Genomic DNA, 22,087 nt, shown 5'->3' with positions numbered 1-22,087 from the left:
CAAAGAGTGACCTGACCCCTCACTGGCTTCCCATCCAGCAAAAAAAAAAAAACCAAGTGTAGCTCAAAGATTTGTTTTTTTTTTTTTTGTTTTTTTTTTACCTGAGTGATGTCATCTAGAGGAAATTCCCTCCGTGTTAGACTGGGTGACCCAATTGAGGGTTTCCGTATGGGTAACCGTGGTGATCTGGAGATCTCCTGCGTAGCACGGGACAGTTTGGGCGATTTTCTGGGATCAATGTTGATCCTGTTGGTAAAGGGACAAACTAAGTCTCTACAGAGAAGGTAGCAAATAAAAAAGAAAGTTTAGGCATGCAGTGAAACAAAAAACAAATGCAGAACATTCCATTGATGCAAAGGGTTGATAAGGAAGATTAAAATTTCAGTATCTGCAAAGAGCTGGGATTCCTAAATGTCATACCTGAAATATTATGCAAAATTTCATTTATAAAAGACTAAATTCTGGTACTTTTATTTACTTCACTGGGCAGAAACATAAATCAAAAAGGGCAAAATATTAATTTAACATTCATCTAAAGGTTGATTCTTATGTTTCTATGGTGTTGTAGGATGAAGTAACAGTTATGTCAAAAATCTGAATTCATCTAAAACTAACTTTTTAAAATCATGATTTGCATAAAAATGGTTTCTTGATTCAAAGTAGGATAACTGTGAAATGTGAACACCCTCATTAAATTGTGTGGAAACATGCAGATAGACTGTTGCACACTGCTATTGGGTCAAAAACACATTAAAAAAAAAAAAAAACAGGAAATATTAGTTGTAGATGACATGCTGTGGTACATAAAGGCCAAAGGTCTGGTTACCTGGGTAATTTGGGGGATTTGCTGCCCCTGGATATCTTTGGAGACTTCTTGCCCACCCAGTCATCACTCAGCTCAATGTCACTGGAGTCTGAGCAGTTACAGCTGTCGATCATGGCAGATATCAGACTGTTGCCATATATCTCATCTGAGGGGAGAAAACAGGATGATGGATGGAAAGAATGGAGTTACTTTTGAGCAAATTGGTTATCAAGTTCTCAAGATTCAACTTTACTTAATACGGCCAGTATTAAGTATTAAGTAACACAATGGTGCTGCAGCAGTGTTAAACCATTTCTGCAGATTAACATTTAGATCCATTCAGTCCAGACCATTGTTTCAGTAGTTCTCAGTTTCTCTGTTTCCTCATTCATATGGAGTTTGTGAATCACTGCTGCTCTAGTTTAGGTCAAGCTAATTTATTTGATGGACATTAAAGTGTGAACGGGCTGGAACCATTTCATGGCTGGCTTCATTTATCACCATGTGGGGAGAGAGCGGGTTGATTTATGAGGAACCCATGGGCCATCAGAGCCCCCATTAAGCAGATTTTAATTAACATGGGCCCAGTCTGCCCTATGTGACTAAAACATACTAACTCACTGAGCATCAACTCAAGAAACTCAAATAACTGGAAAAGTACTGGAGCTGGCAAATGAGTCTGAGGGGAATGCATTTAACAATTTGAATTTTCGGGAATGAATAGACAACTGCAAAAAATGTGAGGATTAAAACACAGCAATAATACTATTGATCAAACAAGAAAGTAAATTCATTTAATATGGGAGTCAGACATACTTTACGGTTAGGAAAGATTAACCATTTAAATGGTGACTAAAGTGACTAAAATCTTACACTGACATAAGATAACTCCCACATATTCCTCTTAATCATTTTAATCATAATAGGAGAGCTCAGTTTTAACAGATTCTGTCTGTCAGCACCTGTTGTATATACACATGTATTTATAGTAAACTGCTGACTTGAATGTGTCAGGTCTTACTGATTGGATCATACAACCCTAATCACAAAACATGTTAATTGGGAAATCATTTTTTGTTCAGTTATTATGTCCAGTTGGGTTGCCAAAATGAAGGAAGCTCAGTTTTACCTGTTTTCCCGTCTGTCTTGGGGTCCATAATGACAAACTCCGGACGTAGTTTGCTTATTCGCCTGCCCTTGAGGATAGGCACTAGTCCTCCTAGGTACTCCAAGTACAAAGTGTAGCAGGGCCCCCCCACCTCAGGGTTATCTTCTGTACGCTTCATGGTACAGTGCAGACGCTCATTCCCAGCTGTCGGGTAGCTCACAAAATCACGCATGTTGTTGGGATCTGGGATGGGGGGCTGGAAAAAAAACATGAGGTTTTAGTGTAGTTCAAAAACTTCTCTATTGGCACAGTTATTTTGTTCCAAGTGTTTTGCTACTTAGGGTTTTCTTATGCTAAGCCACACTTTCAACTGTCAATTTGCCTGGGCTCATCTTAGTCATATCATGCTTCAGAAGGTGACATCTATGACATCTCTGGCATGCATTAAATAAATTTCCTGGAAGCTCTTCACATTTATTTTTATGATTTTAATGGATCTAACACCCTCCTGCCTTGTGTTACCTTGATGGTGGGGATGAAAGCAGCAGTGACGTAAGAACAGAGGCGGGAGGGCATGGTGAGCTTGGCAACATCTTTTTCCTCCTTCACTGCTGTGGCAATGCCCTGCTGGCAGAGTAGCTGCAGGCTGGCGACACGGTGCTCGACTCGTACGACATAAAGCGCTGGACCGCATGCCAAGAACAGACGAGAGTCCCGGTGACCCCAGCACAGCGTAGTGATCGGGCGCTGCAAGATGACGCAGAAGGTACATTAAAGAGTACACCACATCCTCTGCATAGAGTTAATGTCAAGCATGAATGATTGGTGAATATTAGGATTTCTGACTGTTACGGCTGTGATAAAATTCTTTCTTGAGCACATTTCTTGGAGTGAATTCTGGCAACAGCAGTTGTCCTCAACATTTACAGAAAGATGAGAGTAAATGCATGCTTATGGTAGACTGCTGGGCAGGCCTCAGTCACAGCATATTCTCAAATAAATCATAGTCTTTATCTTGATCTTCTAGGATGGTTTGACACGTAGTGCAACATCTTGAATTTCAAACTTTTCAAAGACAATTACATATACTTTTCTATGAGTGGAAACATGACTGAATTGGCCAAACTGTCCAGATGTTTAATCCAGCAGCTGTCACTCTTCTAACTTCAATCTATGTTTCAAACAAGTCAATTCGCTTCACTTGCTTCACTTACAAAGAGTCTAATTAAAGTAATGCATTAGAATATTTTTTCCCAGCTATTTGGCAGGTTTTACCACATCAAGTGACCATTTAAGTCTCTATATAAACAGAGTCCAGTTACTGAGGAGGAATATAAAAGTCATAAATACAAGAGGAGCCAGCTTAGAACACATTCACTGAGTAATACTTGTTATCACAAATAAGTAATCAGAGTGCTATGACTTCAGAGTATTTGTTAACCAGGTTTGGCCCTGTTAAAGATAATCACCTGTGCTGGAGTGTCCAGTGTGTAGATGTGTTCACCCTGAACGTTGTAGAACTTGACAATGGCATTCCTGGCAGAGGGGAGGACAGGATGAGTCAGGGGAGAGGAGTGTTCTCTCCATCCCTGCCACTGCAAGGAGGTCCCCCTGTGAGCACCACTGGACCACCACATCTACAGCACAGGACACAGAAGAAAAAGTACTCATAATGTAAAAACATTAATATATGAAGGTAAAAGAAATTAAGTGAGAGAAGCAATGAAACAAAGAAAGAGACAGAGTTGGTATACATTAATGATAAGACGCCCACACACCTTTCAGACCGGTGCGGATGAGGGTGGGAGAGAGGTCATCGTAGTTGCTCATCAGGCTGATGTCACCAGAGGTGAAGCTGACTGTCAGCAGTGGCTTCTGGCTGTGCACTGACAGGAGACAAAGGACGGTGTGGGAGAAACACAGTGAGGTGAAAACAGTTTAAAGTGCACTGATATCAATTGCAAAATGCTCACTTATGAATATAAACCATAACTTGCATGTTTAGACATTTATTTTCTGGGCATTTTAATTATTATATAGCAAAACATAGAGAGTAAGTAACATGAATAGCCTGACTTAACATGCCAGACATTTTGTGGTTCTGGTTTTGGAGAGGTTGATGAACAAAACAAGCATTTTTCAAGAAAATAATGGCAGATAAATTTACAGCAAAAAGAACTGTTATTTGCAGCCATCAATGAGGTATCATACTGGTAACTTACAGAGAATCGGGTGATCAATATGCATTTCCAGAGTGGGCCATAAAAACAGACTGGATGTGAGGAAGGCTGTGTGTGTGTGTGTGTGTGTGTGTGTGTGTGTGTGTGTGTGTGTGTGTATTTGTGATGCTGTGTGTGTTTACTGTAATTGAGGGCTGTTCTGGGAGAGGCTAGGACAGCTCCAGATCTTTGGCAGCTGTAATTCATTGTCAGTGAGTTTCCACTGTGTTCTATTCATGAGAACATAGAATCACACTAAAACACACTCAGCGCATCTCACTGCTGCAAACAAGTGGCATTATCAGTCAAACTGCTATAAATAACATACCTTCAGACAACGACCCATACGTTTTTCATTAAAGCATCTTTGACTTTGTCCTTTAACATAGTGTTGCAATGACCCAAATAACAACACAAATAAAGATATCCACTTCTGCTTGATTCTCAGCCCTGTAACAGTTACTTCTTCCCTACATTAATCAGTTTATGTGTGTCATACATCATATATATGATGCTGCTGTAAATGCAGTGTGTTGTGCTGTGCTTTGCAGTGATAATAGGTCATCATCATATTTCATGGCAGAAAGATTTGGCAGGCGGAGGAAGAGGCAGCCTGGTGTCTCAGTCAGGTTGTCGACTTGAGAGATAATTTCTATCGGGTCCAATCAATTATTATTGACTGGTTTAATTAGTGAGTTAGAGCATAATCAGAGTTCCAGCTAAGGCAAGCACTTTTCAGTCTTACCACTTGGCCCACAGTGAAGGAAGGGGAAAAAAAATAGCGCAGCAGGATGAGGACAGACCCTCACTCACCAGTTCAGCCTTAGCAACTGGGAGTAATTAGGCTGAGGAGAATAGGATAGGAGGTAAAAACACAAAACAGGAACCAATAAAAATGAGGTCGTTGCGTGGACTGCTGTACACAGTGAAAGCAGCAAGAGGATGGGGAGAGCTAACCACATGTAGCTCTTCCCTTGTGTGACTGCTCACATCCCAGTGTACCAGATCCACACGGGCCACTTATGTATTTGCACTGGACAGCTGATATACACCCAGGCACAATTGTGACTGTTCTTAATTACTACTATTGTATATATGTGCATGTTGACAGCACAGGACGCCAAAAAAAGAAAAGCTGACATAGCATGCATACACAACAATATGTGAATCATGACAGTCTAAAAACAAGTTAGGTGGAGGGGACACTACAAATGAGGAATAAGTGCTTACTCTGCAACTGTTTATTCTGTAAGTTTTAGACTGTGCTGTAATGAGGGCCACCGTGGCCAAAACAGGCCCTAATGCTAAAAATAGCGTGTAGTCAACTGTGGCATCACACTCAAGGACCAGGGCAGTTTCAAAGAGTGACTTATTGTATTGTAATTCAAGACAACACGCTTTATTTTGCAGGTTTCCAAGGTAGAGGCTGTGATTGTTCACTTGAGTATGATAAAAGTGTGCAGCACATGAGGAGTTTAGTGACGCACACCCTTACACTGTGACAGCTGCTGCTGTTATGACAACAGTTTCTGCACCATAAAGAGCAAACAGAAGGTCCAGTGGCAACGTCAGCCCAACGTCAGGAGAGCGCTCTCTCACTGCACTTTGGCGGTGTTAGTACATGTACCATTATTTACAAGCTCCTTGAGTTTGTAAACATGCAGTATTAATGATTGGCTGTGTAGCTCAGAAGCACACAGCTGAACTTTTCATCAATTGTTAATTAGTCAATTATTATTTCTTGAATATATGCCACAATCTTCATGTTAATTTAATGACTTCATAGAGAACCCAGGCACAGTTAATGTCCAGTTCTACACCTGTTCCAGTATCTTAAATATTCATGTGCATACCAGGGGGACCAGGGATACTAATGATAACACAGTCCTGACCCACCAGCCATAATTTGTGTCCCCACCTGGTGCCCCTACTAGGAAATCTTTCCCCTTCCCTTTGGACTAACAGCGTGAGGAAGAATTGATGGAGCAATAAAAGATGGAGGAAAAGAGGGGGGTTGTTGGAAGCTCACAGATGGTCCCACATCTGCTTTCCTGTGCACAGAGGTACCTATGTACGACACCGCTGGACAGCTTCACCCCAGCACTCCACTCCCTATAGGCACAGTGCCTCACTCAGTATACCTTTCAAAGACTGCCCTCCAGTTCTACACCAGGTTATACTCGTAGATCATGTTTACACCAGACTTGTAACAGCTATCAGAACAGACACAATTCCAATTTAAACATTTTGACTGAGACTGGTAAAATCTTTTTTGGCAAAGTACATGATTGTATACAGCAGTACTGTAGTTGAACTTGCATGGATGCGGTGTAGCTCTTGACAGAGAGCTGCAGCTGTTGTAAATGTGCCGCTTTTGCTGCACAGCTAATGCAGACACTATAAGACACGGTTATTGCAGCTCCTGTGTTAAGTAGTCAACCTATAAAGTCTAAAATCCACACAACACTGCAGAAAAGTTTCTTACTAGATTTCAGTGGAGAGGTAGACAGGAAATATGGGTAGCGAGATGTGTGTGACATGCAACCAAAAGCAAATCTCTAAGCCAACAGGAAGTCCCTGTAGAGACCGAAGGTAAAAGGTGAGCGTTTTGAGCAGTCGACTATTCAGATCAAACCCTGAGTGGCAAACCTTGTGGTGGGGAGTAGTCGTCAGAGTCCGTGTCGCTCTCACTGCTGTCCTCCACCAGGAAGCTGGGGTAGTTCCAGGACATGCTGACAATGCCATCCGATTCATGTAGCAGTATGTGGGCCAGCATGCGCCCGTGGCAGTCCATCACTATCACCTGTCCATCTGCAGTACCAAACAACACCTGGGACAGAAACAGGAAAGAATTGTTGGGGACAGGAAGGAAAGAGAGAGATTGAGAGAAAATTTACTTAGACACAAAGACAGAAGAGCAAAGATGAAAATGGAGGCATTCTTAGGAACAGAATAGGACATGACAGATAGAGAGCAAAGAAAGCCAAGAGAAATGCATATCACAAGGAAAACAACTTGAGAAATAATAAAATTGAGACATAAACGGGATGAAAGTGATAAACAAAGACACATATACAGACTGAAAGCTTGATGACGTCCAAACCTGAGCTGACAATGTAACAGCATGAAGGCAAAAAACAAAACCACAACACATTCAAGACAGAGAACGCTTGCTGTCACTCACAGCTGATCTCCCTCAGGGCTTGTCTCTGCCTTCTGAATGACAAGTCTACATACTAAAAGTGGCAAATGAAAACCTAAAACTTCTACATCTATTAGCATTCAAAGGCTGGCATAGCGCCCATCACAGTTCTGTGGGATGTGTGTGTGTGTGTGTGTGTGTGTGTGTGTGTGTGTGTGTGTGTTACCTGCTGGTCATCGGGAGTCCAGATACCACAGGTGATCTGGCTTTCCAGGTTGATCTCAGAGGACCAGTGTCTCTGCCCGCTGACTGATCCCACCAGGACAAAGCCATCACGGTAGGAGATGAGGGCTTGGGTGCCATCATGGGACCAGGTGAAGTCACTCACCTGCAGAGGACAGACATCAGTTAAGAATGAAATGTTATTAATGACAAATTCCACCTTCTTATACACCTCACCCCTGTCATGTATGGTATCAGCTGCCTCTGATGTTAATTTTAACTGTAGGTTTGTCATGAAAAACTGAAATAATTACTTGATTTATCAAAAAGTTCACTAACAGAAAATGCCAAACAAATTGGAGGATTTGCTGTTTTTCTTTGTCAGATACGATAATCAATAGAATATTTTGGTTTTTGGGCAGTTGGTCAGATAAAACAAGGAATTTTAAGATGCCACCTTGAGCTTCAGGGAATCATTCTGGGAAATGATAAACAATGTTCATGTGCTCCAGTACTCTCACTAGCAGGGCTCTAATGATGGCAAACACTTTGAGATGCACAGAGGAGCACAGTCTCTAGGAGACGCTAGTTTACGCTTAGTCTCACACATAGTCTTCTTACTTTGAAATGTATTGTTTTATCCCAGCAACCAGTGCTGTCAGAATACCTTAGAACAAACAAATTAAAGTACTCGGCCTCCTACACACTGCTAATAGTGAAAGACATTGCTTAAACTAAAATAATGATTGCTTCTGCTAATGTCTGTATAGATTAATACACTTGTATGACATAAAAACGTAATCTCTAGGGAAAAAGAGCAGAGGTGCCATTTCAAACGACATAAGCCATCTGAAGAGTGAGGCGATTGTTTAGGCTGTCATCCACTCACTAAATTGATCAGAAAAGATAAGATGCTGTGAGGATGTGTCAGACTCAGCTCAGCAGATGACAGTGATTGATCCATGAAGCCTACACATCATACATTTCCTTGGCAGTTTTATCGGCACGTGAACTATTAGAGGCAGATGGCACAGCCAGTCACAATATCTTAACTTTCCTTACTAATTAATGTGACTCACATTCCATTATATTGTTAGGAGTAGTGATTTACACATGCTTGTATAAATCACTACTTTTTCAGTTTAAATATTTGTAGTTGCTGCTATGTTTTTTGCTCCCATTCCTGTTGTATATTGTGTTTCTTCTGACTATTTATATTCCCCCCATTACATTTTCATGAGCACTATTTTTATTTCTGTACATGCTTTCCTTGCTCTGTGTCAGTGCAAAGTACATTACAGCAAGTCTGAGTAAAAATACACTTTTAATTATTGATTGAGCTCATGTCCCGTTGTTTCTTACCTGAGCTCCTCGGTCATTGACCAGCTCCACTGACCAGCGGCCCTCGTACTGGATCCAAACAAAGATTCCCCCATCTGTATCACAGGTAGCCAGTTTCTGAAAGGGCTCATTCCACCGCACCAGCACCACCTTAAAGACACAGAGCAAGAGAAATAAAAGAGCAAGAGTTAAAAACGGTAATTCTGAGACTGCACTGCATCCTCGAAGCAGCTAATGTTTAAATAAATATTTTTTGAAAGATATACAAATCATATTTCAGATTGTGTTGTGTAAAGTATGGAAAATAATTTAGCTGTGGCCTTCCTGTGACACAGCTTTGCCCTCTTACCCACAACAGATAATGAGATATCACACTGTCCTTGATCAAGACACTGAACTCTCGCTTTCACACTCATGCAAACTGCTCTAAATGAGATCATCAGCTGAATACCTAAAATGTGGAAGTAAAATCCAAGTTCCCACATTTCAACAAGCTAAGTTTAGTATCAAACCAGATGAAAATACATCACAAAGTGGGTTAACCTCATTTTGAAAAAGTCACCCAGGAGCTGCTAATATCCTGAATATTAAAAGGCAATGAGATCCAATCATTCATTTCCTGTCTTTCTGTACCACACTTCCTGGTAATTCCAGAGTGTTCCTCCTGGTTTGTCACTTGATCCAAGTGAGTGTGTGTGTGTTGCTATTTCCCATTTTATTAAGAACACTTAAAGGGATTTGGAGAATAAAGGCTAATGTCTAAATCTAAAAGGGAAAGCAACAGTAAGAGATGCAAAGAGAGGAAAGATGGAGAAACTGGAGGGAGACACTGAGTGCACTGATGCATGAATGTGCCTACAGAAAATACTATATTTTTGTATGAACAGTAAACTGTACAACCACTAACAGTGGTGACTCAGATGCATGGGTTTCTGTATTTGCCCTGAGGTCATCATTACCCTGAGGAACGAGTTGCAGAGGAGGACGGAGTTGATCACTGGCAGAGAGGAATATAGATCAAACTGTTCATAACCTCTTTCTTTGTCAGTGTCACCCATCTTAAAGGCACAAATTACAAACTCCATCCAGCCCCCTCCTCTCTGTGTCTCTATCTGTCTGGTCTTCTTGTAGCGTGACTCAGCCTATTCCCAGAGGAATAATCCTAAGCAGGAGCAGCTGCTCTCACTGAGCAAAGCACGTGGGCTGTACACGCTCAAACACACAACACAGGGCAGGTTTTAGCGGGGCTTACACTCTCTGAGTGCAAGTCCAACAGATCAGTGGCTGAGAGTTGGATAATCTAGTCAGTCATGCTCTTTTTTCCCCTAAACAACACCATCCCCTCTTCACCTTCCCCCGCAACAAACACACAGTCCTATCTATTGATGGTCCAGCGTAACATTGTAGGTACTGTACAACATCTTCTGTAACCAACCAGGTGGCACCTGGTTGGTTACAGGCTGCTTTTTTCCCCCTTTTTTTTAATGATAATACGTGTCTAGGTGCTAATAGGCGCAAACTATTACAGTGACCTGCACCGTTGGAGGTGCCAAATCTTGACTAGAATAACGTCAGAAAAATTATTTCCTTTTTAATAAAACATAATACAAAGCTGATTAAGCTTCAGGGAGAAAGGGCAGTTGCACTACATCATAGTCAAGGCCCCTTTTTAATGAGTGAGGTCACTGTTTGAATAGCCATCTCTAACTACACTTGTAACAAGTTCAGCTCAGCAGGTGACTGATATAACACATTGCACCCTCAGCACGTCGTAGTGTTGGGAAGGTGGTTTGATAATGACCATGTGGGGAGAAATCCCAGCTAGATTTTGCTCAGCATAATATGTTTCTATGCAATTACAGCAGGAAACACTGAGGTAACTCCAGTAACCACTGACATTTACTCTGCTGTTTCCCCACAGTTCTCTGTTTGTCACTGTCTTGTGTATTGTTGTGCTCCAAGACAAGGTTATCCTTGGTGAGCACAAAGAGATCTGTCTGACACAAACATGTTTATATGATAACACCATATACAGGCCTCAAGTGTAATACGTCTACAGTGGCATTCATCACTCTCATGGCCCTGCTCCCTCAGCAGTTAGGTGTCCTGTGAGCTGGATTTACTGTGTTTTCACTCCCACTCCCGGTGGTATAAATCCTAATGCTCCTCTATAGGTGTGCCTCAGCTGGCAAGCCGCAGGGAAGAGGACACAATGAGACCTGACCTGGTGCAGGTCTGTGGCTAAGGTTTTTATGTCATTCTGACCAAGTTGACCATATTCATAGACCATTAAAAGCAGCCTGCCATCTATCATTCAGTCACCTGATGCCGCAGTACTCACTGGGCGCAAAGCTGATCGGCTTCAGCAGTAGTACTGTCAAAGATAACAAATTTCCATGCACAAGGGTCTCAATGGGGGAATACAAATCCATGTTGTTACTCCATCCGTGCACCGTCTACAACCTCTGGTGAGCAAAATTGATTTTCCGTATGGTATTATACAACATAATTCAGCTCCAGCCAGTGTAGACATGAGGCTTTGGATTAGGGCTGCATAATTCTAACATCATTCACACACTGTACAGAGCTAACAGAGGAGGGCCAAAAGAAGAGATCAGGATAGCGTTTACACATGCTGTGCCTTGCATGTGTGGACACTTATCTGCTCAAAAAAGGTGAGAATAATCTGTGTATATGTGTGTGTGTGTGTAAATTTAGCTCAGTGTGGAGATTAGTGTGAGCTAGCCAGGCATCCCATGAGGGGACAGCTGAGCACCTCACTGTGATGCAGCGATCCCAGAGATCAGACATCACGTGGAGACAGGCGGGATAAGAGTGAGAAGCCGCAGGACAGTGAGGGGCCAGAGTGATCATGGGCATGACAGGCACAGACAAACACAGATTTCATTAATTATCATGTGTTGCATGGTCAAAGACAAGTAATGGAAACAAAAGTTAATCACTATGAAGTTGGTGATGAGTCCCTACATGCTAATATCCATTTAAAGTACCTTAGAAACATTTTTAAAATTACACCGAGTTGTGGGAGGACTCTAACATGCCTGAAGCCACATGTTTTCAGGGCAAAGCATTTGTCTTGTCTCCATCCTAACCAATACCTAGTACTAGGAAGTTTTCCGATCCCTTTAACTCTGCCCTCTGGCCAGCACATGGCCATTGACAACTTCTGCTTGGGAAGCTGGCACAGCTCTCACTCCTGCAGTGCTATGCTGTTGTCACTGCAGCTCTGGCCTCTTGCTGGGACTTAGAGACTGGGAGCTGAGCTGACCCCAGCAACTTAACGGAGGAGACTAAATCAAATCAAGGGACAGCTTTGGGTTGCATTGGAGTCAGCAGAAGTGAGAGGACACTGTGACAGTACAGAGTCAACCGTGGTGCAGCCGTGAGCTCATGGGTCCATGGCAACACCGGTCCCTGGCATCGTGGAAGACTTTGCAAGGTCACAAATAAACAGGCTGGACTGGTAGTATAGGGACTCAGTGTCTCTAAAGTATAGCAGCAGATTGTTTTGCCACATTTTGACAAACCTACTGTTTGTTTTGTCTTACATGATATACATGCACATTCACTAAAGCAAGGGTTTATATGCTATATATCCCCCCAAAAAAAGACTGAAAAAAATGTTGGTCCCTTGCTACATGCTGTGAAGCTGCTGGGATTTCTTGACTAGTGACTGAAGAATCATTGGAAAGTCAGGACCACCTGGCTGACAATAAAATCAGATACAGAGTGAGCAAGTGAGAAGGAGACTCTCCACTCTCCCTCCCCACGTACCTCCCCTGATTCTGGATCTGACATGATATTAAATCAGACGCAAAACTCAATTAAAGAAAAGCGCTGCGCTGTGCTGATACAAAAGCAAGGAGGCCAGAATGGGCAAAGTGGGGCAGGGAGTGATTTGCAGCATGACAGGAAGGGCAATGGGACAGGGACCTTCAGGGGGAGGTAGAATCTGGAATGTTTACGAGCAGAACAAGCATGTGATAAAACCATAATCAATATTAATATCTGATAACTGCATATATATTGGTTATTACTGGGTGTGATGTAACGCTTGAGTAAAGCGGACACACTGACTGACAGTTGTTGAGTAAATGGCTGACATGGTACTGGCTTTACATCAGATTCAATGCCAGTAAGATTAACCAAATGATAATTATTATGCAAAAAGGGTAGAAAATTTGTTTGGTTTTTTTGCCCAAAATTGTAGCAGCACATAAATTTTATGTGGTCCACTGATGTTACTGTCTGGTTGCTCAGACTTAACTGTATGTCCCCATACAATGCTCACATGGTGTACATGCAAAAACATCAGTATGCAGAGGCTTAGAGTCACTTATAAAAATGCCATGAGGATGTTAGTGATACTCAATCAACTCTTTGTACTAAATTAAAAAAAACTGTAATACGTTTCTGCAGGCTGCCACAATAGAACATATGGGGACAAAGTATGATATGCATAAATAATTCTGTATCATCACAAGACAATAATTTGTCTGTTGTTAAGTTATATTTAATAGTTGTTTTCCGTTTTTCTTGGGTATGTTCCTGGACTGTACTAATTCATCAAAAAGTCAGTGCAATGGGCTGAGCTGAATCAAACTGACGACTAGAGAACATATCAGTTTGTGTTAGGCAAATACTGCACTTCTCTGAGACATAACAGCAAACATAAAGAGGCATACACAGTACAAAAGAAGAAACATAAAAAGAGCAGTCTGGTGCATAAGTTTTCAGTTTTTTGTCTTCACAGAGATCTGCTCTGTAGGCTGGAATAAGGAGCTTTTATCCTGCAAACAGCACAACTCTAAAACAAAGTGAATCCAAGTGTGCAGATATGTCTGTCTGATTCCTGACTACAAACACTGCTCGCAGCAAAAAGAAACCACACTGTACAGGCCCCGCTGTCCCTCTTGGAAAATTTCTTGCAATCAGATGAGTACACCTGGATCTGAGGAAGCAGCCGAGCTCAAGTGTTATGCAACATGTCCTCTCCAAGGATGGATTAACACACTAAAGCCATTTCCACTAAGCACATTTGGCTAGACCATTTTAATGCAGTGGAGGGGTCATGTACTCTTCAATTCTGAGCAGGGCTTCTGATGTCAAGAGGTCAACTAAGGAGAGAGGAAAGGAAGGCACCCAACAAGAGGGAGAGGTGTAAAGGCAAAGTATAGTGACCAGCTCAGGGGAGGAGATTGTGATAGATGGAGGAGGAGGATGGAGAGCTGTGGTGCAGAGGAAGGCACTAATTAGACAATGTAAAAAGACCAGGGAGCACAGATAAGTGTCTGGACACAGGGGGTGATGGGAGCAGAGGTGAGTGACACTGAGGAAAAGTCTGAGGCAGAAATGCAACACAGCCCATTAAAAGTGATGACTTAACGCAAACTTTCCTCAGCTTGTACTGCAGAAAAAAAGATGCTGCATTTTGCCTGTCTTGCAATCCATTATGATGGTCCCCATTAAGTCTGAACAGACAAATTGGTTACAACACTCTATAGAAGTTATTCCGTACCCTCTCCCTTCTGCCCACTTAAACAAGCTGTGCAGGTCCCATATCAGCGCTGGTTCTTGCACAGGCCCTCTACCAGAGATATGAACTGATTTATTTATGAGGCTTTGTCAAGAAACAACTTTTAACACGCGAAAACGTCACACAGCACAAGTGAAAAATGAGAAGTAGAGAGGGAAACACAGTGGTCGGGTTTATCCTCAAGTTATTCACTCTCTCTGATCTATCATGATCAGCAGCATTAGTAAAATGTCTACAGACCTCCTCAAGTTTAAAAGTCAAACATTTTCAGAAGACAACAATCTGAAACTTCTGACAGAATACTAAAACCTGAGCATTACTTGAAATATGCAGTTTTAGCTACGCTATTTTACGCAAATGAAATTTGTGTAGAGAAAACTTGTGTACATAATTAATACCTTACAGCATTAGGGTAAGCAACATCTGATCAGATACAAATAGGCCACAGAAGCTGCACTGTCAGTTCAACCTACATGGTGAAGTGGTAAACAGGAGCTGGTGTCCTGGGGTCACCTGTTCCTGTTGGATTAGAGCCTTAGACACTTGTCTCCTTTTGCCTTAGGGAAGAGCCTGGATCTGGCCTGTAAGGGTAAAACCAACAGGTGGGACTCCTGCCTTTGGGCAATGATCCACCCATCAGACTCTTGGGAATGGTAGTGAGGTGTGTATGGATGTGTGTTTTTAACTACCATGTCTGCACAGTTGTTACAGCAGTCACACAAAACGTATCATCCATCAATGTAAAGGGTTTTTAGCCACAACAATTCATAAACACAATGACATTGTGCTGAGGACTTTATCACAGTGTGTATTTTTAGCAACTAAAGTGAAAATGTCCTCTCTTGAGACTGTCACTTAATGTTCTACTTTCTAACTGGAAAAGTAGGAGTCTAACTGTGCATTCTGACTGCAAGCAACTACAATTTACTTTAGCAAACACAAGAGCCAATACTGTTAGAGTGATAAAGAGGTTAATGTCGAGATCACACTGCATTCAAAACAGACACCTAATATATTCTAATTGTTCCTTTAAAAGAGGAAAAAAATATATTACACCTAAGTCTATAGTAAAAACTGCAGACAGAAATATAAGAAATTCCCTCACATAATAAAGCATTTATGTATAAGTCTACCTCAAGACAAATAATTCAGCCAGTGTCGGGATACTGAGAGACAATTTTCCCAAAACCTATGCTGCAGCCAACATTTCCATGTCAACATGGTGACAATCATTGTCAAGCCTGTCTTGCATGTTCAGCTCTCAATGGAGAATGAATGGACTCTTAGTGACTAGCTGCTTGCTCTGTTCAGCATCTCAACCCAATGGAATGGGGAGGAAAAGCGCTGGATTGTCAAAAAGAGGTGTTGATCTATTCTGATGCACATCCCAAAGGGACTATTCTGCAGCATCAGAGGTACAGTCACATAAGAAGATGCAAAACTTGCTGCTTTCATCTATTTTCAATTTGATTTAAGTGTGGTGCAAAATGACACTGCTAAAGGTCAGCAGCTCTGTTTTAAATAACAACATAAAAATAGTATCAGGACATTTCAGGCCAAAGTTTCTTTCAATACAACTTTTTAACTTGTCTGGTTGATTTATTTTTAGTCTAAAAGTGCTGTTACCAAAAGCAAACAGACTTATACTGTTATAATGTGTTATAATACAAAGTTGTTGTGTTCAACGGCCAAATATCTGTTTCAGAACTAAATAGAGTTAACATTAATCCCATCAATCCTTTGATCAATTGACTTAAAATCAGTGTGAAACAGAAACTAACAAAGTAGTCATGTTGGATTAGCAGACTAGCAGAATCAATTAATAAACAGAAAATGTTCTTTGATAATTGATTCATCGATTCAGTCAAATTTTCAAGCAAAAAGGCCACACACGTGGTCACCTCAGTGTTATGGCTATAAGCACATCCAAATTTGTGGATATGTGAGTATGTTGATGTGGACTATGACAACAATTATATGCTGACTTGACATTGTAATATAGGTCTGAGTGTTCCTCCTACACAACCAAGCCCCCAAAAACACAAAGCAGTGTGACACCCACTGTGAAAAGATGGCTGTGGGAGACAGAACAAAAGGAGCATGGCACCACACACATACACCTTGCTCCCTTTGAAGTGGTTACCTTGTAATTATCTCTCACCCTGGCTGAAAGGAGGATCAGACACAGAGAGGAGGACAAACCTGGAGATGTACCACAGGCCTCGAAAAATCTTTTCCTTATCTGAAGAAGATCATGAGAGCTTTCAGGAGTGACACTATAGAAGGACAACCGCTGAGCTTCACCTCAACATAAGATGGTTTTATCCAAAGTGCCTTGTAGCACCATGAGTGCAGGCCTTTTTATTATGAGGTAAACGCAACCGTACATCAAACATTTTGTCCAGGCAGGGGCAGTGCCACTCTCCACAGGAAGACAAACCTCTCCACGTCTGCCCTGGTCTTAACAGGTGTCTGACAGCTTAAGATCTGCCCGTTACTTTACTACAGGGCCCGTATTGGGCCATGTCCAAAAAGCACATCCATTCAGATGCTCACTTACATTAGAATGATCACAGGACACTCAGGTCTATACATCAACAGGAATAATGGCCAAACTTAAGGATGCTGGCATAAGTATTGATCTTGGCAGGAGTGGACTCCTATGGGATGAGTTCCTGTTGCTTTTGTGTGTGTGCGCACACACACGCGCGCGCACACACACTCATTCATAACATGACTTGAGCTAATTTACATGAAAGGACACTCGTCACAAGCTGCGACAAGTGTTCAATGACAGCGCTGACATTCAAAGGACAGGACCATTAGGGGACGCGACTGCTTTTACTGCTGAGTGAGCGGCTTTTGAAGACAAGGAGAGGTTACTCAAATGTATTGACGTGAATAATGTTGGCTTGATGGGAGTTTCTGCCTCTTTTAAAATATTTTAATTACGCGACAGGGCTGAAGATTATTTATCAAGCTCTTGGGGGTCATTTTCCTCGGTGCTAGACTGTATACAGCAAACAGCGTTCTCTCCTCTCCTCATCAGGGTGGAAAATGACACGAGTGAGTGAACAGATCTGTCATAATTTGACAGAATTCATTAAGCTGTGTGATTTCCACTACTGTCAGAAACCCCAAATTATGCATAGGGTGGACAAGTGATGGAGTTCACATTTCCCAAAGTATTTATTTATTGCTTTATATTAAATCTAGAGAGGACATTACTATTCTCATTACTGGTGCTGGAATAAGGGCAGAGGGCAGCGGGGAAATGCATATTTTTCCAGGTTTCAGCTGCATTTAGATTAAAAATACACATACAAATATTCATCTAAATGACACTACAGTGAAATCAGAGACATAAAGCTATATGGGGTAATTATAGATGCAACTGAGTGGTGCAATTTCTAACACTGAGAGGACACAAACAGCGAGACCGAAGTGAGCTTTGGTCCAAGTCCATCAAAATTAAAACACATTGCATTTCTCCACCAGCTCACCATGCTTTAGTCACCAGATGAAGGCAAGACAGTCAAAAACATCTGATGAATAAAACATAGTGTATTGGAGAAGAGCTGTCGCAGTATGTTTTAATTTCAATGGAATCACAGCTAAATGGCAACCAAGACTTTTTTCATTTTTTATCAGTCTGAATAGGTGACTGAAGTCAAATACACATATGTAAAAAGGTGGGTAAATTAAGAGTTGTGTAGGTTTTAACCTCCTCCGCACTGCATACACTGGAAAAACAGATTTCAGTACTTGGACCACATTCAAGTGGGCTGAGTTAAATGACATTTCTGCTGCGCTTCAGTCACTCTCTGTAGGGATTCATCCACTCTCCCCTCAGCTGCCTTATGGAATGCTGACACAGCACCTTGCTCCATCTGACCAAGAGCTACGCCCACTAGAAATAACGCAACCTGTGTGCAATCTCCACTTGTGCCAGCACTGCTATATACTGGCGGGAATATTCATACACATGGTGGGCTACAGACCCGCACATTCATCACCTGAACTTTCCAATAACAAAATAAATGGCCTCAGTACACCAGTGGTGGGAAACTCTGGAGGGGGTGAGAGATAAGAGTAATGCCTGGGAGTGGAGTACAGCAATCTTTAACTGAAGAGCAGCAGGGCGATCCAATGCAAAGCTGTCAAACCATAAGCAGCTGAGAGTATAATGGTCTTCCTTCCAACCAAGTATTACAAAAGTTGATTTCATCTCACACTCCCTGGTCTGCTGAAATCAGTGAAATCGCCTGCTGTAGAAAAACTCAAAACTCTCAACCTGCAATGGCAGAGGGTTTGACATCCTTCAACTGAAGTTTAACCTGTTTGTGCTCTACAACCCAGAGCCAGATACTTAGTGGCAAAGACCTGCTCTAAACAAGTGTAAAACCTAGCAGCCTCAAGGACATTGTCCTGCAGCTGACCCGGCACCCGCCAGGAAAAGGAAATGTTACACATCAAGCATATCTTTTGAACACGGAGTGCGACAGTAATAACAAAATAATCATTTGCATTTACTTTCACTTGCATTCTCCCAATGTTCCTGGTGTAAAGGACAGACTACAGAAGCTGATTACAGAAGCTTGTTCTAAGGGGATCAATGGGATCAATAATCTATCATCATTAGGCTAAATGAAGGAAACTGATGTTGTGTGCTGTTTGCAGTGTAGATTTTAGATTTATTTGTCAACTGTTAAATATCTTTAAACAATTAAAGATAGTAAATTCTGATATTGTGTAATTAATACTTCTTATCTACTTTTGAGAAATCACAAATAACAGAGCAACCAGCAGTTATGGTACATAATGGAGAGGTTTTTCTATGTAAGTTTGATTTACAGCTCTTTTTTGTAGTTGCTTTCTTAGCACTTGTCCATTTCAGTGGCATATATTTACACTGAAATAAATACTGTCAGGATGCCACACTAACTTTTACAATGATTGTTACTCATATTTGTTTTTTGTTCTTTACAGTACTGGTATTTGAGCAGGGTGATGATCTAGTACATATTTTCTTGTTAAACTCCTCTTACCTCGCTGTTGTGTCCTCTGAGGTTGAAGTTAACTCTCTGCGGAGTGGGCCGGTCCCGTCTACAGTGGCTGGATGTGAACGTGACCCCGACAACTCCTCGGCCGTTCCCGGTAGCGAGCCAGCCCTCCTCGTAGTAGCGTTTCCTGCACACCGGCTTCTCCTTCTCGCTCTTGGGCACTCGGCCCTTCCAGGACAGGCACAGGATGTTGGAGTCGCTGCAAAGGACCGGGCCATGCTCCACGGCGGCGAACATCCCTGCAGCTCTCTACACTCCCCCCGTGGATTTTTAAAAAAGGTAACCAGGCGGGAGGTCCGGGGCGGGGTTTAATCGGAGGGGTGGGTACCGTTACGAGCGTCTCTCCTCCACTGCGGTTATTAGTTCGGTGTCGGATGTGAGACAGCGACAACGGTCCATAGTATTTGCGCTTTCCCTCGCTGTCTCCTTGATTTGACACACAGATTAAATGTGATCAGTGAAAACTTCTCCAAAAGCACAAATGAGGTCACCAAACTGGGGATTGCCGAATTGGACACTTGTACCCACATGGGCTGCATACACAACAAAAGGCACTCAATCAAGTCATTTTGATGCGGTTGATCAGTGAGCTGCCTCGCTGATTATATTTTACTGACAAGGCAACAGATGAGAGTATCGAAAGAAACAAATATTTAGAAGAAAAAATCTTCTGTGGTAGACTCCAGACTCATGTCAGCTGATCAGAAACAAACCTCCACAAAAAAGCTTGTAAACTTACAAACGGGCAACGCATCTAACCCATTCAACACAAAACAATGCTTCCAGTTGACGTGTATTAAGTTTATGTCCAGTTCAGCGTGCCATCTCTAAGCTCCGTGGCCTCCTCATATGATCCTGGCCGTGTGTGAAGAGAGGAGGAGCGGGGACTCCTCTCCATCAGCGGTCAGCCCGCAGGAGAGCCGCTTCCTCCGGTAACGTCATCACGTCTTTCTAACCCGCCTCGGGGATCCCATGGAGGACTGCTGGATGATAGAAAAAAAACATAAAGGGCGTCGTTATCACACAGAAGATTATCTATCACATAAACAAGCGTGTGTTATTTAGATAAAATTGACGGTTTGAATCGTTTTTTACTGCGGACGATGTGACGCTTACAAAGCGCTGAAAGCACTCACCTGCCGCCTACAGCCGTTAATTTAAATATTAATGCGCTTGGCTAAAATTAACGCTCACTTACCGTTACTTACGTCTCCCAGAGCAACCACTTTAGTTGGAGGATTATCCTGCTCAGCGGAAGGATATTTAACTAATTGCTGAATTATTTAAAAGGGGCCATGTATCATTTTAGCTCTTCTTTTTATTAATCTTACACTGATGTCACAAGGCGGCCTCATGAACGGTTAAATAAACACTAAAAGGGGGAAACAGACGAGTGGTAAACAACAAAGCAATGTGATATGGGAGAGATTTAAAATCTAGACAGTGACAATAAAAAGACATTCAACGAGGTTCGCCAGACAAGACAGACTAGTGAGCACTTGTGGACGGATATTGACAGTCGACTGACGATAAAATGACAACCGATGGATAACTAGTGAATAAGAATTTAACTGAGATTTGGGTTAAGTCAGTTGTCATAATAATAAAAAATAGTATCCACACACATTCAAGTAAGACTAAACAGGCGGCACAAGAGCATCTCATACTCATAAAACAGAAAAAAAACAGTAAATATGTCTGTCTGTTGTAACGTTATCGTAGAGAAAGACCCAATGAGATTAACATTACTAACTGACAAACAAATACAGCTGAAGCCCGTGAGATGATGATGCCCAAACACCCATCACCGTGAGCTGCCTGCTAGCCACAGCTAGCTAGATCCTGGATGTTGGGTCCAGACAGAGAGCTCTGTGGGCTCCACAGATCAAAACATGTCAGCAGCGGGATTAATCTTTCCTGCCTTGATTTATCTTCTTTGTGCAGTAACGCCAACCTAAATGAGATGCTAGGGGAAGGCAGCTACCGTTGGCTGCCTGCGTTGTCTCCTCCACAAATAGCTAGCCGGCTAACCGAGCAGCTAGCTAGCTGAACCTGAACCACCATCAGCGGAGAGACTGGCTCCGTCGACCCGCCGCTGGCAGTCGTCGCTAACAGGCTACGGCTAGCACATTAGCCGACTGTTTATCCTAACGTTTATTTTTAATATTAGCGTGCAGCTTCCCAAATTAACCGCTAAGTCGGTAGCGCGGTGGACAAAGTGGCAAAATAATATCGCAGCTGTCGTCAACAAAGCCGTAGAAATATCCACGGGCAGTGGAGCGCTTACCTCGGCTGTGTGGTGTTGCCGCCGCTGCTGCTGCCGCTGTTTCTTCTGCCCGCAGCCTGCTACTGTACACTGGAAGGGCCCCGACAGCTGTGTCACGTGACAGACACGTGATGTAGCCCAATTAAATTATCACAGCTCACATCAATAAGTGCAGTGTTTTAACTTTAATCTAATCTTCTTACAAATGAGGATGAAAAGACATGTTCCTCCTGGTATAACTGGAAATAGTTCAGTTGTTAATTCTGCCCACATACCATTGCCATGTAGTCGTGGGAGAAGTATTCTTGGGTAAAAACACAGATGCAGATGATACTGCATTCTATTTTATTGTTTGGTCACATGT

The 22,087-nt window shown here is 42.2% G+C and overlaps 2 protein-coding genes across 2 annotated transcripts in view; both read right to left on the bottom strand.

Moving 5' to 3' along the window:
- The window catches only part of tulp4a (TUB like protein 4a), a 28,880-nt gene extending 6,856 nt beyond the window's left edge, over positions 1-22,024 (bottom strand). Inside the window, 12 exon segments of the mRNA XM_018672618.2 lie at positions 102-246; positions 827-971; positions 1,935-2,169; positions 2,436-2,660; positions 3,383-3,469; positions 3,471-3,550; positions 3,692-3,799; positions 6,782-6,962; positions 7,501-7,662; positions 8,859-8,987; positions 19,443-20,440; positions 21,745-22,024. Of these exon segments, the coding sequence (XP_018528134.2) occupies positions 102-246; positions 827-971; positions 1,935-2,169; positions 2,436-2,660; positions 3,383-3,469; positions 3,471-3,550; positions 3,692-3,799; positions 6,782-6,962; positions 7,501-7,662; positions 8,859-8,987; positions 19,443-19,694 (1,749 nt within the window). The 5' untranslated portion in view covers positions 19,695-20,440; positions 21,745-22,024.
- tmem181 (transmembrane protein 181) overlaps positions 1-22,087 on the bottom strand; it is a 67,243-nt gene that overhangs the window by 15,669 nt on the left and 29,487 nt on the right. The gene's annotated exons all lie outside the window — the stretch shown is intronic.

This window comes from Lates calcarifer, linkage group LG7_1, assembly GCF_001640805.2.
Source record: "Lates calcarifer isolate ASB-BC8 linkage group LG7_1, TLL_Latcal_v3, whole genome shotgun sequence".
In the NCBI taxonomy this organism is placed as follows: domain Eukaryota; kingdom Metazoa; phylum Chordata; class Actinopteri; family Centropomidae; genus Lates; species Lates calcarifer.
This window is presented reverse-complemented; position numbering and strand designations above follow the sequence as displayed.